The sequence below is a fragment of the Mustela erminea genome, chromosome 3 (assembly GCF_009829155.1).
Source record: "Mustela erminea isolate mMusErm1 chromosome 3, mMusErm1.Pri, whole genome shotgun sequence".
Taxonomy (NCBI): Eukaryota; Metazoa; Chordata; class Mammalia; order Carnivora; family Mustelidae; genus Mustela; species Mustela erminea.
The window spans coordinates 61,308,232-61,324,740 of NC_045616.1; the positions used below are offsets into that span (position 1 = coordinate 61,308,232).

General features: G+C 33.9%; 1 protein-coding gene across 6 annotated transcripts in view; it reads left to right on the forward strand.

The window, feature by feature from the left end:
- AP3B1 (adaptor related protein complex 3 subunit beta 1) overlaps window positions 1-16,509 on the forward strand; it is a 348,922-nt gene that overhangs the window by 244,920 nt on the left and 87,493 nt on the right. For all 6 annotated transcript variants that reach the window (XR_004283661.1, XM_032334867.1, XM_032334869.1 and 3 more), the window contains one exon: window positions 7,360-7,501. Coding sequence is in view for 5 of the 6 variants with exons in the window: in XM_032334867.1 (XP_032190758.1) it covers window positions 7,360-7,501 (142 nt within the window). In the remaining variant the exon portion in view is untranslated. The remainder of the gene's footprint in view (window positions 1-7,359; window positions 7,502-16,509) is intronic.

The following is a 16,509-nucleotide window of genomic DNA, read 5'->3' on the forward strand; positions in this document are numbered from 1 at the left end:
TATTAATTTAAGTCAGGATTTAATGATTTTAAAAGTGATTTATATTGTTTTTCCTGTTCAGAACAAATGAAATCTGTAGGTTAAATTAATACAGGCTTTTCATCATTGCAAAGTTAAAAAGCTAGTTACCAGTAAATTCTTTTCATTAGATTAACATCTGAAACTCTAAGCAGTAAGGTAAACAGTAATTACCCATCAAAATTGAGTGCTGCATAACAAAATAACACTTTTACCTTTAAAATTTTATCTTAAAAGCTGTAAGTTAAATGTATGCAGAATCATTCACTTGTTGCAGCAAAGGATTTACTTGGTTTGTAATATCCTTTCCTTTGAGAGAAATTTTGTACTTCTGGATTAATATCAGAATATCTATGATGATGTAGTTTATAAGAAGTATTTTCTTTCCAGGAAGGGAAAATTTTGTTCAGTGCACTCAGTATTTTCCAAATAGCAAAAGTCAATATGCTAGAAATTTTTAATCGTGTATTTATATTACTTTCATTGTGTGTTTTTTCCTTCAGAAATGGAGTTTTCTTTTTGCCTGTGTTTTAATTTAAAAGAATTGTTTATTATACCAGCGGGAATCTTGAATACATTGAAAACCTTGCATTTTTAAGTACCTGTTTTGACCATTGAATTGGGGATAATAAATTGCTATTTTTTGCTACAGGGAAAAAAAACACATATTTTTTAGGCATTGAATATAATTACATGTGCTCAGAGATGTTACCATGACTTCATTTTTAATAAACAGCAATCATATTTCCTCCACAAAAATCAATTCAAGGAAATATCGATTCTTCCCTTGTCTCTCCTCTCTCTCCCACCATGTTTTTCTGCCTGTCTCTTAGAATTGTTTTTGAACTTTGCTAGTGTAGCTTTATGGTAAGTTTTATTAAAAGCTTCTATTTTTAAGTAATCACTACACCCAACATGAAGCTTGAATGTACAACCCTGAGATCAAGAGTCACGTGCTCTTCCCACTGAGCCAGCCAGGTGCTCCTGAGTGGTAGTTTTTTAAAGCTAAGGAGCTTTAAGTTTCTTTAAAACCACCCTTAGTAGTCCTAACTATGATTAAATTTGAGTTTACAGTCCAAAGTATTTTCATTTGAAGAAAGCTACATGCTGTAGTAGGGGAAACATGGTGTTTAGAATAAGACAAACTGAGTTCAAGTTCCAGTTCTGCCGCTCCAGGCAATGTGTCCTTGAGCAAGTTACTTAAGTTTCCTGAGTATTATAGAATAATACACCCACTAAGAATATGTTGAAATACCTAAATTAGTTAATTGGTATGATGTTTCTAAAACTTCCTGGCAGAGGGTTTTTTTTTTTTTTTTTTTTTTTTAAGTATACACATGGGAAGAGAACTAGACCTTCAGTTTTGAGAAAATGTAGAAGACCATAATATATGTCTCTTTGAGAAGAGACCTTTGGGCTACTCAGATGTTATTCTTTCTCCATGGAGAACTACCTCCCTACCCAAGACTATCCCTACACCTTGCGTTATTCCTATTTCTCAGCTTACGTGTTTCTTCCTCTAGGAAGCATTCCCTATTTTGGTTCACTTTGTTTAGATGATCTCTGATGACATTATGCTTTATTACTTATTACTTACCATACTTTTTTTTGTCATCGCCATCTTCTCTGTATTCCCCAGTGCAGTGTAGACTCTGTAAGGGAGACAGACAGATCATCTGTATCTTATTAAACATTGTTATCCTAGCACTAACATACTGCCAACACATGGTGAGTGGTCAATTAATATTTTTTAAATGAGTGAGTGAGTGAACAGATGAGTGAGTAGCATCAGCATTTAGGTTTGATCATTTGGTTTTTTTCTTTTTCTTTTCTTTTTTTTTTTTCAGTTTTCTTGGTTTATTTTTTTCCAATATTTTTATTTTTTTAATTTAAATTCAATTAGCATATAGTGTGTTATTAGGTTCAGAGGTAGAATTCAGTGATTCATCAGTCTTTCATAATACCCAGTGCTCATTTTATCACATACCCTCCTTAATGTCCATCACCCAGATACCCCATCTCTCTACCCCGTCCCCTCCAGCAACGCTCAGTTTGTTTTCTATGATTAAGAGTCTGTTATGATTTGTCTCCCTCTCTGATTTCATCTTGTTTTATTTTTCTCTCTCTTCCTCCTGATCCACTGTTTTGTTTCTTAAATTCCACATATGACTGAAATCATATAATTTTCTTTCTCTGATTGACTTATTTCACTTCATATGATACCCTCTACTTCTATCCATGATGTTGTAAATGACAAGATTTCATTTTTTTAATGGCTGAGTAGTATTCCATTGTACATATACATATCGTATGTGTGTATATGTACAGATACACACACATATATACATACACACACTACATTTGTATCTTTGGGGTGAATACCGAGTAGTGCAGTGGCTGGGTCATAGAGTAACTCTATTTTCAACTTTTTGAGGACTCTCCATATTCTTTTCCAGAGTGGCTTGCATTCCCACCAACAGTGTAGGAAGGTTCCCCTTTCTCTGCATCCTCACTGTTTGTTATTTCCTGACTTGTTAGTTTTAGCCATTCTGACTAGTGTGAGGTGGTATCTCATTGAGATTTTCATTTGTATTTCTCTATTGCCTAGTGATTTGAGCATTTTTTCATGTGTCTATTGGCCATTTGTGTGTCTTCTTTGAAGAAATGTCTTTTCATGTTTTCAGCCCATTTCTTTATTAGATTATTTGTTCTTTGAGTGTTGAGTTTGTAAGGTTTTTTAGATTTTGGATACTAGCCGTTTATCTGATATGTTATTTGCAAATATCTTCTCCCATTCTGTCTGTTGTCTTCTGGTTTTGTGCAAAAGCTATCTTGATGAATCAGTAGTTCATTTTTGCCTTTGTTTCCCTTGCCTTTGGAAATATGCCTATCAAGAAGTTGCTGTGGCTGAAGTCACAGAGGTTCCTGCCTGTGCTCTCCTCCAGGATTTTAATGGATTCCTGCTTCCATTTTGAGTTTGTTTTGTGTGTGGTATATGGAAATGGTCTAGTTTCATTCTTCTACATGTGGCCGTCCAATTTTCCCAATGCCATTTGTTGAAGAGACTGTCTTATTTCCGCTGGATATTCTTTCCTACTTTGTCAAAGATTAGTTACCATAGAGTTAGGGAGAATTCCTTTGGGAAGCCATCTGGCCCTGAACTCTCGTTTGTTAGGAGATTTTTGATTACTGCTTCGATTTCCTTACTGGTTGTGGGTCTCTTTAGGGGTTCTATTTCTTCCTGGTTCCGTTGTGTGTATACATCTTTAGGCATGCACTGTTTCTTCCAGATTGCCTAATTTGTTGGCATATAGTTGCTCATAATATATTCTTATAATTGTTTGTATTTCTTCAGTGTTGGTTGTGATCTCTCCTCTTATTCATGATTTTATTTATTTGGGTCCTTTCTCCTTTCTTTTGGATAAGTCTGTGCAGGGGTTTATCAGTCTTATTAATTCTTTCAGAGAACCAACTCCTAGTTTTGTTGATCCGTTCTACTGTTCTTTTGGTTTCTATTTCATTTATTTCTGCTTTAATCTTTATTAATGCTCTTCTCCTATTGGGTTTAGGCTTTACTTGGTGTTCTTTCTCCAGCTCCTTGAGCTGTAAGTCTAGGTTGTATCTTTGAGACCTTTCTTTTTTCTTGAGAAAGGCTTGTATTGCTATATACTTCCTCTTAGATCTGCCTTTGCTGCATCCCAAAGGTTCTGAACAGTGTGTTTTCATTTTCATTTGTTTCCATGAATTTTTAAATTTCTTCTTAATTTTCTGATTGACCTATTCATTCAAAAAGTATCCAGGATACTCTTTAGCTTCCTTGTATTTGAATTCTTACCAAATTTCCTCTTGTGGTTGAGTTCCAGTTTTAAAGCATTGTCTGAAAATATGCAAGGAATGATCCCAGTCTTCTGGTACCAGTGGTGACCTGATTTGTGACCCAGTATGTGATCTGTTCTGGAGAGCATTCCATGTGTACTCAAGAAGAATGTGTATTCTTTTGCTTTAGAATAGAATGCTCTGAATATATCTGAGAAGTCCATATGATCCAGTGTGTTATTCAAAGCCCTTGTTTCCTTATTGATCTTCTCCTTAGATGATTTGTCCGTTGCAGTGAGTGGGGTGTTAAAATCCCCTACTATGATTGTATTATTATCGACATGTTTGAGTCTGTTATAAATCAGTGTATATAATTGACTGTTCCCATGTTGGGGGCATACATATTTACAATAGTTAGATCCCCTTGTTGGATAGATCCTTTAATTATGATATCGTGTCCTTATGTCTTATTACAGTCTTTAGTTTAAAATCTAATTTGCCTAATGCATTAGATGTTAATAAAAATAATTTTTGGGGGCACCTGGGTGGCTCAGTGGGTTGAGCCTCTGCCTTTGGCTCGGGTCATGATCTCAGGGTCCTGGGATCAAGTCCCATATCGGGCTCTCTGCTTGGCAGGGAGCCTGCTTCCTCCTCTCTCTCTCTGCCTGCTTCTCTGCCTACTTATGATCTCGCTCTGTCAAATAAATAAATAAAAAATCTTAAAAAAAATGATAATTTTTTGAAAAAAGGACTGAAGTGCTGTTCATAATGGAGGTTCACTCCAGCTGACTCACAAGCCTGGTGCCTACTTTGAAATCTTTCAATCACTACTTCTGTGTCAATTAAATAAAAATTTTAAAAGAAAACATAAAATAAAATAAAATCTAATTTGTCTGATATAAGGATTTCCACCCCAGCTTTCTTTTAATTTCCATTAGCATGATAAATGGTTTTGTGCCTCCTCACTTTAAATCTGGAGGTGTCTTTGGGTCGAAAATGAGTCTCCTGCAGACAGCATATCGATTGGTCTTGCTTTTTTTAATCTAACCTGATACCTGTGTCTTTTGATTGGGGCATTTAGCTCATTTACATTTGGGGTAACTATTGAAAAGATATGAGTTTAGTGCCACTGTACTGCCCGTAAGGTGACTGTTACTGTATATTGTCTCTGTTCCTTTCTGGTCTTTGTTACTTTTGGGCTCTTTCTTTGCTTAAAGGATCCCTTTTAATTTCTTGTAGGGCTGGTTTGGTGATCACAAATTCTTTTCATTTCTGTTTGGCAAGATTTTTATCACTTATTTTATTTTCAGTGAGATCCTGGCTGGATGAAGTATTCTTGGTTGCATATTTTTCTCATTAGCAAGCTGAATATATCATGTCAGTCCTTTCCGGCCTGCCAGGTCTCTGTGGGTAGGTCTGCTGCCAATTAATGTTTCTAGCCTTTTAGGTTATAGACCTCTTGTCCCCAGCTGCTTTCAGGATTTTCTCTCTGTCTCTCTGAGATTTATAAGTTTGACTATTATATGTCAGGGTATGAACCTGTTTTTATTGATTTTAAGGGGGCTTCTCTGCCTCCTGGACTTGAATGCCCCTTTCCTTCCCCAGATTAAGGAAGTTCTCTATTATAATTTGTTCCGGTATACCTTCTTCCCCTCTCTTTCCTCTTCTTCTGTGATCCCAGTTATTCTAGTATTACTTCACTTTGTGATATCACTTATCTCTAGAAATCTCCAGGTGGTCCACTAGTTCTCTTTTTCATAGCTTCTTTATTCTCCGTTATTTTGTCTTCTATATCACTAATTCTCTCTTCTGTCTCATTTTAGCAGTTTCAGCCTCCATTTTTTATTGCATCTCATTAATAGTCTTTTTTATTTTGACTTGATTAGGTTTTAGTTCTTTTATTTCTCCAGAAAGCGGTTCTCTACTTTCTTGTATGCTTTTTCCAAGCCCAGCTAGTATCTTTATAATCATTATTCCGAACTCTAGTTCAGACATCTTTTTTTTTTTTTTTAAGATTTTATTTATTTATTTGACAGACAGAAATCAAAAGTAGGCAGAGAGGCAGGCAGAGAGAGAGGAGGAAGCAGGCTCCCTGCTGAGCAGAGAGCCCGATGCGGGGCTCGATCCCAGGACCCTGAGATCATGACCTGAGCCGAAGGCAGCGGCTTAACCCACTGAGCCACCCAGGCGCCCCTAGTTCAGACATCTTATAGCCATACTGACTAGGTCCCTGGCAGTCATTACTGTCTCTTGTTCTCTCTTTTTTTTTTTTTTTTAAAGATTTTATTTATTTATTTGACAGAGATCACAAGCAGGTAGAGAGGCAGGCAGAGAGAGAGGAGGAAGCAGGCCCCCCGTGAGCAGAGAGCCCAATGCGGGGCTCGATCCCAGGACTCTGAGATCATGACCTGAGCCGAAGGCAGCGGCTTAACCCACTGAGCCACCCAGGCGCCCCACTTGTTCTCTTTTTTGAAGGGAGTTTTTCCCTCTTGTCATTCTTGTAGAAAGTGTTGCTTTTCTATTTTTGTAAAGTTGCAGCTATTCTTTTCTTAGATCTCTGGTTAAGTTGGCAGGTGTTCACAATGATTTAATAGCTATCTAGCTGAATTCCTGGGATCAGACAAAACTAAGGTCTCCTACTCCTCTGCCATCTTGGACTTCTTAATCATTTGGTAATTTTAAAAGTTTATATTTGTTGATTTTATGATGTTATTAAGACTTTGCATTACAAGAAATATCTTTTGGGGCGCCTGGGTGGCTCAGTGGGTTAAGCCGCTGCCTTCAGCTCAGGTCATGATCTCAGGGTCCTGGGATCGAGTCCCGCATCGGGTTCTCTGCTCCGCGGGGAGCCTGCTTCCTCCTCTCTCTCTCTCTGCCTGCCTCTCTGCCTACTTGTGATCTCTCTGTGTCAAATGAATAAATAAAAAAAAAAAATCTTTAAAAAAAAAAATATCTTTTGATCTAGTTAACATTTTCTCATTAATATGTTTACAGGTCACATTTCAGAACACATGTAAATAATTTTCTTGGACAAAACAACCTATAGAGTGCAAGTCTATTTTAGCAAAAATAGATGTATAAATATTTAAATTTTTGAATGAACATTTAGTATTTTGAGACAGCATTTTAAAATCAGCCTTACATATCTTTGAAGTTGTTACTATTAGCATCTAATATATATTCCTGGTAAATCAAACATGTAATTATTAATTATTTTCTGCTTATATCATTTAGTATCATTTTATAACCTTTTGCATTTGAAGTATGTGTGATGTGGTCGTATAAGTGATTTTTAACAGGTTCTGATATATCTGGTATAGATAATACTACCTTTTTTTTTTTATTAATATGTTCTGGAATTTTAAAACCATTTTTATTGTCTTTTACATACTAAAAAAAGTGTGTACTCAGTGAAATATATTTTTCTAGTAAAGATTCTGATTTATAGACAAAATGGACATATAGCACCAATTTGACATATATAATGGATTTTAAAGTTGGTATTTTTAAATCTGTTACTTACAGTGATTCTGAAGATGGGGAGAAGGAAAATGAAAAATCTAAAACTTCAGATTCTTCTAGTGCTGATTCTGGTTCAGAAGAAGAAAGTTCTTCAGGTTCTGAATCAGAATCTGAAAGTGAGTTTGAATCAAGAAAAGTTGCTAAGGTAAGAGATTGCACATTGCTGTAATTGAAAGGAAATATTTTCATAGCCTTTATCCAAAAGAATAAGTACTTTTGAAAATCAGTGTTTTGGGGCTGCCTGAGTGGCTCATTGGTTGAGCATCTGCCTTTGGCTCAGGTCATGATTCCGGGGTCCTGGGATCAAGCCCCGTATCCCCGTGTCTTCCTACTTGATGGAGAGTCTGCTTCTTGTGCTCCCTCTACCTCTCCCCCCAACCCTAGCTCATGCTCTCTTTGTCTCTCAAATAAGTAAATGAAATCTTAAAAAAAAAAAAGAAAAAGAAAATTAGTATTTTGTTGAAAATCAAGAAATTGAGAAATTCAACCTTGTCACTGACAACTAAAATAAAAACTATCTTTATTCATCCTTTTTTTGTTTTATTAGATAATTGGTTCCTGTTTACCTCAATCCTACGGAGACATTAGAAACTTTTTTTTAGGATTGATTTATTTATTAAAAGAGAAAGAGCAAGAGCGTGGCAGGGAGGGGCAGAGGGAGAAAAGAATCCCAAGCAGAGTCAGCGCTGAGTGCAGAGCCTGACAGGACTAGATCCCACAACCCCAATATCATGTTGGGATCTAAAACCAAGAGTTAGTCGCTCAGCTGACATCCCAGAAACTCTTTTTAACCTCATCTTTTGCCACTGAAATTACAGAGGTCAATATCAGTTACAGCCCTTTTTGTTGTGAGCTAGCATGTGACAGTTTTTTGGAATAAATAAAAGGCTTTTGCAAAAGGGGAAGTAAAAGGAAGTCACAGATAATAATGAGCAAAGTAATATAAATGTATGTACATTATAACAAATTGAGACAAATAATACTTTTTAAAAATAGGTGTTTGAAAAAAAAATTTTAAAATGAAAATAAAAATAGGTGTTTGGGTAATAGAATATTTTTAAAGGTTTAATTAAAGGATATAGATATTTAACTAGTTAATAAAAATTAAGTAGCCATCTATTTAAAAACAAATGCAAGAATCACTTATGCAACAGAATGATAATGCTTTCTGATATCATATTAGTAACACTGAAACTTATCTGCCTAGCAGCAAAAAATAAAAGTATAAATTGAAAAAATGTAGTTATTAATATAAAGTTGAGACCTATTTTTTCTGATCTTTAATTGTTACCCCTTTCCGCTAAATGGGTCCTGGACTTTAAATGCAGTAGTTTTTTTATAAATACACTGTTTATCCCATATGTTGAAAATGTGATCAAACTTTGCCTTTTAGTGAATTCAGTTTTTTAACCTATTATCTTTTTCATTTATATTTTCTATTAACTTGAAATTCTTTAGAAAGTCATCTGAGTAGCCAAGGATGAAAATAAATTCATTTAAGTAGATAATTGCCTTCCCCCATCCAGAGATTTATTATGATAGAATAAGCATATTTTTTGTAAAAAAAGAATAGTATATTTAAAAATTGGCTAGTTTTTGTCTTACCTTATTGCAAATATTCTTGTATATAGTGATACCTATTTTAAACAGGAATTTATATTTAAAACTTTATCTGTTTATGTATATAATCTAAGACTTCTATTTTACAAAATTCACATAAAATCTTAGTGATTTTTATGTTTAGTACTCTGACCTCCTATACAAATTTATCACATAGTGAGTTTGATGTTCTCTCATTTGCTACTTACATTAAATAATTTATATCAAATTATTCATTTCCTACTTTTATATTTTAAAATTTAAGATGTTATTTAAAATAAAAGAGATTTAGAAATTGACAATAAGTACAATCCAGAATAAGAAATCAGTGTTTTAGAAAATGAGTAAGCAAGAAATCAATGAATGTCAAGTGGGTAAAATTAAAGTGCATTATTCTTACGAAGTTTTACAGAAGTTGTAAAATTGTAGACTTTAGTGCCTACTTAGTATTAGAAGCAGAGATTTGAGAACCCCATTAAAAAGCCACAGAAGTATCCTAGGTTAACAATTCAGTTTGTTTCTTTGTCAGACACTTTCAATGATTGGTGTCTCTTAATTGAAAATATTTTCCTATAGGACATCAGTATAAAATTTTAAAGTATTGTGGTAAGCTAAGACTCGAAAAATTTGGATTTTAGTCACATTGTTGATACTTTTATGTCCATGTGTTTTGTGTTTGTGGCTTATTTTATTCATATTATAATGCCTTTTCTTATCTATAATAGATAGGATTGTTCGTTTTAATTTATCACTTGGAATATTCCCTGCCATGGAGCCACCGTAACTACTTTTTACTATTCCTTTCTGAGTGATTTGGACTAAACCGTGCAATTATAAGTATACCAGTTTTCTAATAATGGGCAACTCTGTAACTGTAGAAGTCCTCCTTAGAACAAGTACTGTGGCTTCTGCTCTAGATTATGAGTAATGAAGGCAGATGGTGCCTGCTTTACCTTAATTTAGCATGTCAGTATGTTAGTGCTGAAAATTCATATGCCTCAAAATCTGCAGCCAAACTAAATCTATACTTTTACTGTTTCTCTTCTTTTTCTTTCACTTGGATAGTGTGTTTTGGGGATATTGAGCATGAAAATGAGGCTTCAGAGGTACTTTGAATATATAGCTTTGAAAACAGTTTATTTTATGGTGTCCTATGGGATAGGTATAGTGTTCTACTTTTTGGAAGATAATATCTTTATGCTTCAGTTTCCTCATCTATATAGTAGAAATGCTAATACTTATTCTACTGCTTTCAAGTGCTATTATAAAAAATCAAATATGAAAGATCAGTATAAAGCACTATATAACTATAGAACAGCAAGTGTTAACATTTTTTAACTTGAATGTTAATTCCCTGGGAGACCACCAGTAGTAGAGTGATAGAACACCAGTGCAGTAAGGAACTGAAATTCTTTTTCAACTCTTAATATCTCCTGTGGTTTTCTGACTCTTTTTATACCACTCAAGTTATAAGTTCATGTCCAGGTGTGACTCCTTTCTGCAGAGGACTGAGCTGCCATCTACTATGGGCGTCTCCTGCCTCTCTCTGCTCTCTAATACACAATCTCTGTTTATCCTCCTTTTCCTTTGAATGTAGCTCTAAGTAAGCCCACCTAGCCAAGAAAAAGCCTCACTTACTTTGGGACTTGTTGATAATCATCTGCCTCCTTTGCACCTTCAGTCTCTTTCTTCATTAATTAATTTCCTCCTCTGCCAACCATGGCACTCAAGTGCTTTGCCAGCATTTGGGGGGTGGGGAGCATGGAAGGGGAAATACACAGAAATAGAGAGTGTGTGAGAGTGAGAGTTTAGAAAATATTCTAGATAGTTTTTGTCCACAATCTCTTAACCCAGTTATTTCTTAGTCCCTTTAAAGTTGGTTTCCACTCTTACCACTTCCTACAGATACTGCTCTCTGAAAAGTCAGCCATGGTATTTCCCAAATCCAGTGAGCTTCTTTTGGTTATTATTCTTCTTGATCTTATGTAACTATTCCCGTACTACTTGAAACTCTTTGCATCCCGTTTCTTCTGACTTCTTTGACCTTTTAGTCCTTTTATTGCTTCACTTTTTAACCCCTCTGACATCAAGTGTCAGCGTAGCCCCCAGTTAGTGCTTGATACACAACATTTTATCAAAAACATTAATGGATGTGAATCAATTTATTTTTAGTCTTTTTTCCTATATTTTTTCCTATTGTGAGACTCATTCACTCCTGTGGCTTTAGCTAAAATATTATGTGAAATACTTCTATAAAGACATCTCTAAATCCCTATAATGCCTCCAACTTTTCTTCCTGAATTTAAACCAAAATCTTAGACCTCTTAGGAGCTATTGGTTTCTTAAGTCTGATATAGCCAGAAGAAGAGTTGATCTGCCATTTGATGCTAGCATTCTTTTCTCTTCTCCTGGATCTCCCCAGAATTATCTTTGACCCTTTCTTTATCCTGAATGTTTACGAAGTTGCCAAGTCTTAGAGATTCTCTAAGATTCTCTCATATCTGTTTCTTTTCTTTTTACTACCAGCATACTAGATTACCTCTCCATTACCTCAATTCTTAGATCATTGCTGTTGGTCATCCTCAGATCCCCAACCCCAGTCCTTGCCAGATTAATGTTAAGGTTACCCATAATGTTGTGCCCCATTATCATCTTAGTTCAATAAAAAATCTATAGGCTAGCATGCCCAAACCTACCTTTTTGGTCTCGATTCCCTTTGTGGTCCCTGTGTTCTAATCCCAGTGGACTGTATATTTGTAGTTCTCTTAACATGCTGTATGCTTTCCCACTCGAGCAACTGGAGTCTATCGGGTTGCTCCTATTTGAGAATGCATGGAATAAAAAATGTTACTGATGAGAAGGTATTACCCATGTGAATGGTGTAAAGACAATCAAAAGAGGGAGAACCTCTGTTGAATTGTGTTCTTGAGGTGTGTGTCATTCAACACCATGCCCCAGCATAACCATAAAACATGAAACTATATACAGTCATACATTCTGGCATTATGTTTGTTTGTGTTATTGATTAGAAGATGTCCTCATTTTAGATCAGATATTGTCAGCAATGACCAAAGAAAGATTATCTTGTTCAGTGACTTTTTTTAGTTGGGCAGATATATTTTATTAGTAGGTATTCTTTTCTGAAATATATTTGATAGAAAAAATACTTTAAGTCTAACCCTTCTTATGAAATAGTTCTTTTGCCCCCAAAAAATACCTATAACAAGATTACTTTTAATAGTTCCATATTTTAAGTGCTTTCCCATAGTTTACACAATGTAAAGAGAAATATTTTATTTAACATAGAAGAGTGAAAAGGAAAATCAGTAATGTAGACCACATGGTATCAGGAAAAGATTCACATTTATATCACTTTATCCTATTTTTTACCGATATAATTAAGTTATATTCTACTTGTAGTTAAAATTTTGTGTAGAACAGATGGTCACAATTTTATTTAAAATAATGTTTTTAAAAAAGTTACCAGACTTTGAGTTGTTTTAATTGAATCTAGGCTCTGATATTTTTAAAACTAGACAGTGTATTAGTGTGTTCCTACATATAATAGTTATTCCCACTATCACCTTGTTAGTCTATTCTTCATGCCTTAACTGTGGTATAATACTGATTTTATCTTCTGTGTCTATGCACAGCTGCCAAAGATTTAAATAACCTTTTTTTTAATGATAGAAATTTTAAACCATGGTTTAAAATTTATTGTACATAACTTCTATGCATTTTCTTTATAAATATTAGCAGCATTTTGATTATGTGAAGTGTGTGTAAAGCCTAATTTGTCAGTGGGAATAAACATATAACATATTTGCACTTAACATTTCATATTAAGAGCATTTCCTATTTGAGTCAAAATTAGGATTAATATATGTATACTAGATGTGCAGAAAAACAGTACTACATATATATACACAGCAGTGTTTGAGATGCTGTCAGTAGACTTTATCACAGGTTACATGGATTTCATATAACTTCACTAGTTCCTTTTGGGGAAGGATTAAATCTCTTAAATGCTCTATAGACCAGTTACTGTTACTGTGACTAGTGTCTGTCCAGCCCTTAGTAAATGTTAAGATATGCCTAGTAAAAGATCTGTCACGTGAAAGATTTGGGGGGTAAGATAAAATTGGCATATGTTATGAAATAGGTAATTGATAAGAGTGAAAGAAACTATTTTCTGATTGGCGTTCTGCCCTGTTTGAGAAAGAGAAAACAAGTTTTACTTGTGTTTTTACAAGTATTTATGTATTTTGCAATTATATAACTTACTGTGCATATTGTAGATTATTGGTTTTTTACTCTGACAGTTCAAAACCTTGCCTCTTTCAATTTCTGTCATTCCCAATTTAGCTTATATTTTAAGTTCTCCAGAACAGGAATATCATTTCACTTCAGTTTAGATCTTTAAAATCAAAGTGAATGTCATTAAGAAGCTTTCTTATTGAAGTAGAAGTAATATTATAGGGAAGTAATATTATAGGGAAGATATTTTTAACAGTTTAGACTACTTTTGACTTACAAAGAAGTCTCAATGTATTGGCAACATACTTTGTTTTAAAGCCCAGTGTTAAGTGTGAGCCTCAGATTTTTAAAATCAGGTTTGTTAGATGACTTGAAGTCAAGAGAGTCATTAAATTGTCCTTGGTTGATAATTCTAATTAAAAATATTTCATGCAAATATCTTGCCCTGTGAGGCTAGAAATTAGCCTTGAATTTTTGTTGATTTCAAAGTACAATGAGTTTGACCAACTTTACATATCACTTATCCTGCTTTATCATTTTAAATTTCAATCTTCCTTACAATGGTTTCCTCTCTAGAAGCGTATTAGGTGCTTATTTTTTCATATCTTTTTTTCTACTTGCTTTTCTTTTTAATCAGCATGAAATGAATGTGCATAGTACATTTAAAAAATCTTTACAGATATATTAGTACATATTTTTATTTGTATTATTTGGAGCTTAATAAATATTTCCAGGATCTTTTATTTAGTACTTGAAATGTAATATATTAAGTAGAAATCAGTTTCTTAACCCTGTGAGTTTGTATTTTATTTTGAAAATGTTGATGTGTTGAGGTGTATAATCGAATACCATAGAAACAAAATGGAGATTTGAGGGTGATGAATTGATAACTAGGTATTTTTGTAGTGAGATTTTAAGATCAGTTACTGTTGTCCTTATAAAAGTCTAATACAGTCACTCAGCTGTTAAAAACCTAATCCTCTATTTAAAAAAATATACAAAAACAAATTGTCTATCTTTCTGCCTGATCTCTTCTCAAGTACTAACACAATGGAAACAGTGGGTGATCTGTCAGTGTGTTTGGTTTGTCAATGATGGTTTTGTATAAATATTGGGAGGGTAAGAAATAAAATTCACACAGTAAAATATGATTTCATCTGCCTTTTCTCTGCAGCTCCATGGCTCATGCTGCGGTGTGAAATTCTCATTTTACACACTTTGCAGGCGGAGCACATGAATTATGCATTGAGCAAGAAAAATCTCCTGCCTCAAGTCCTATATGCATTTACCCAGGTTCTGTCTCTATTACCAAGATGAATTGCAAATGGAGAAATGTTTGATGGAATAGGGCTCTTAACTTCTTTGTTTAGAATTCAGATTTTTATTTTTATAGTAGATCCTTTTAAGTATGAAAATGTTTTGAACTTACTATGGATTTTTTAAAATGAAAAATGAAATATAATATAAGAGAAGAATGCCAAACACATCACGAAGCTTTTTATAGCCTTGATTTGGAATGCAAGGCTTTTTCAATTCAGTAGAAATGACCGTTATCTATTGCTAATGTTGTATTTCAGTCACTGGTTATTTGCTCTTCTCAGAAAGTCAATGAAATTCTGTCCTTTTGAGAGCCTTTTTTTCCTTCTGTTTTAGAATTCTAATAAGAGATTATGTCAATTTCACATGCAGCTCTGTCCTGTGTTGTATGTGACCTGATGTGTATTTAATAGATATTGTTACACACTCTTAGCTGTGAAGTAGAAAATAAGGTATAGACTTGTTTCCAGCTTTAACTTTATCTTGATTTGATAGGTTTCTAATTTTTCAGGTAGGAAGGTTACAGTTCCATAAAAACAGTCATGCACCATCGTAGCTTATAGGAAGCTATACCCATTGTGCTCAGCATAGTATTTTGATAAGTCACATGGTGTTAAGCTCTTTTTGTAATGTTCTTTCTTCACAGGAATGATATTCTAGTTGAGATGGCATTTTCATTCTCAACCTGTTTCTCTTTGTTGCTACTTTTAAATTCCAGCTCAAAACTAACATTCCTTCTATTTTTTTTCCAACCCTAGAAATTGTTTTTCATTTTAGGTATGGAAAGAGGAGCAAATATTATTTCATTTTTAAATAATGAGTGAAAATTAAATTTTTAGATAATTTGAAGTTTTCAGAAGCAGAAATTATTATTCTCATGAAGAAAATCAGTATTAGTATTTTGTTACTCTTAGTATTTAGTTATTCTATGATACTTGCAAGTAATTTGTTTTGAGTTTTGGCATAAGGGAAAAAACTAGCAGAACTTAAGGTCATTTTAAAATGTTACCTAACAAGTAATTTGATGTATTACTCTTATTCATGTATTTGCACTGTCATAAGAGCTCTAACATGCTGTTGACTTTAAATGATAGTAAGGTACCTTTTGCTTTAGTTAGACCTTTCTATGGTTAGAGGCATATTTCAGAAATACTTGTAAAAATATGTAGAGATAAGCTGTAAACTCTTTTATTAGATTATAAGTTACCTGAAGGCAGGAACTGTGCCTTGGCTGTATTACTTCCTTTGCTTAGCACAGAATCTGATACATGCTATGCATGTCTATTGGATGAATGAATGATTGAATAAATGAACAAAAACATTTTAGCAAAAAGTGAAGTTTGGGCCTTTAATTTGAGAAGATTTGATTCAAAAAGTATAGATTATAAAGATAAGTAACTTTGATCCAAATACATCTGTTTAGCGTCCTAATCTGTGTCCATCTTTGTTCATAATACTACTCATTACTGTACTTAATTTGTCCTTTAAAAGAAGAAAAATGTGTTATATACATATATTTTTTTCTTTATGTATATATGTCACATCTTTTCTGAATCTCTGACCAAACTGAATAGATAGTGATAGAGTAAACCCTAAGTATGTGCAGATATGTTTTGAAATACTTAATCTCCTCAATGGACAACAGTAAAGAAAGAAAATTAATACTTTTCATCCCTTAACAGCAAGAGCCTGAAAATGTCATTTGTAGATTTTAATGAATGCCTTGCCTAAAAAAGTCTGATGGAACCCACTGTTGAAAGATAAAGTACCTAATACAGTGCCTGTCACAAACTACATCTCAGAAAGGCTAATCTGTCACAAGCCTCTTGACGATTTCAGAGCTAAACTTGTATTATTTGAGCATTTCTTTTTCCTTTTCCTTTTTTTATTTTTTTAAAGTGTTTATTTGAGGGAGAGAAAGATAGAGGCAGGAGTCATTGGGGATGGAGTGGGGAGGTAGAAGCAGACTCCCCGCTGAGC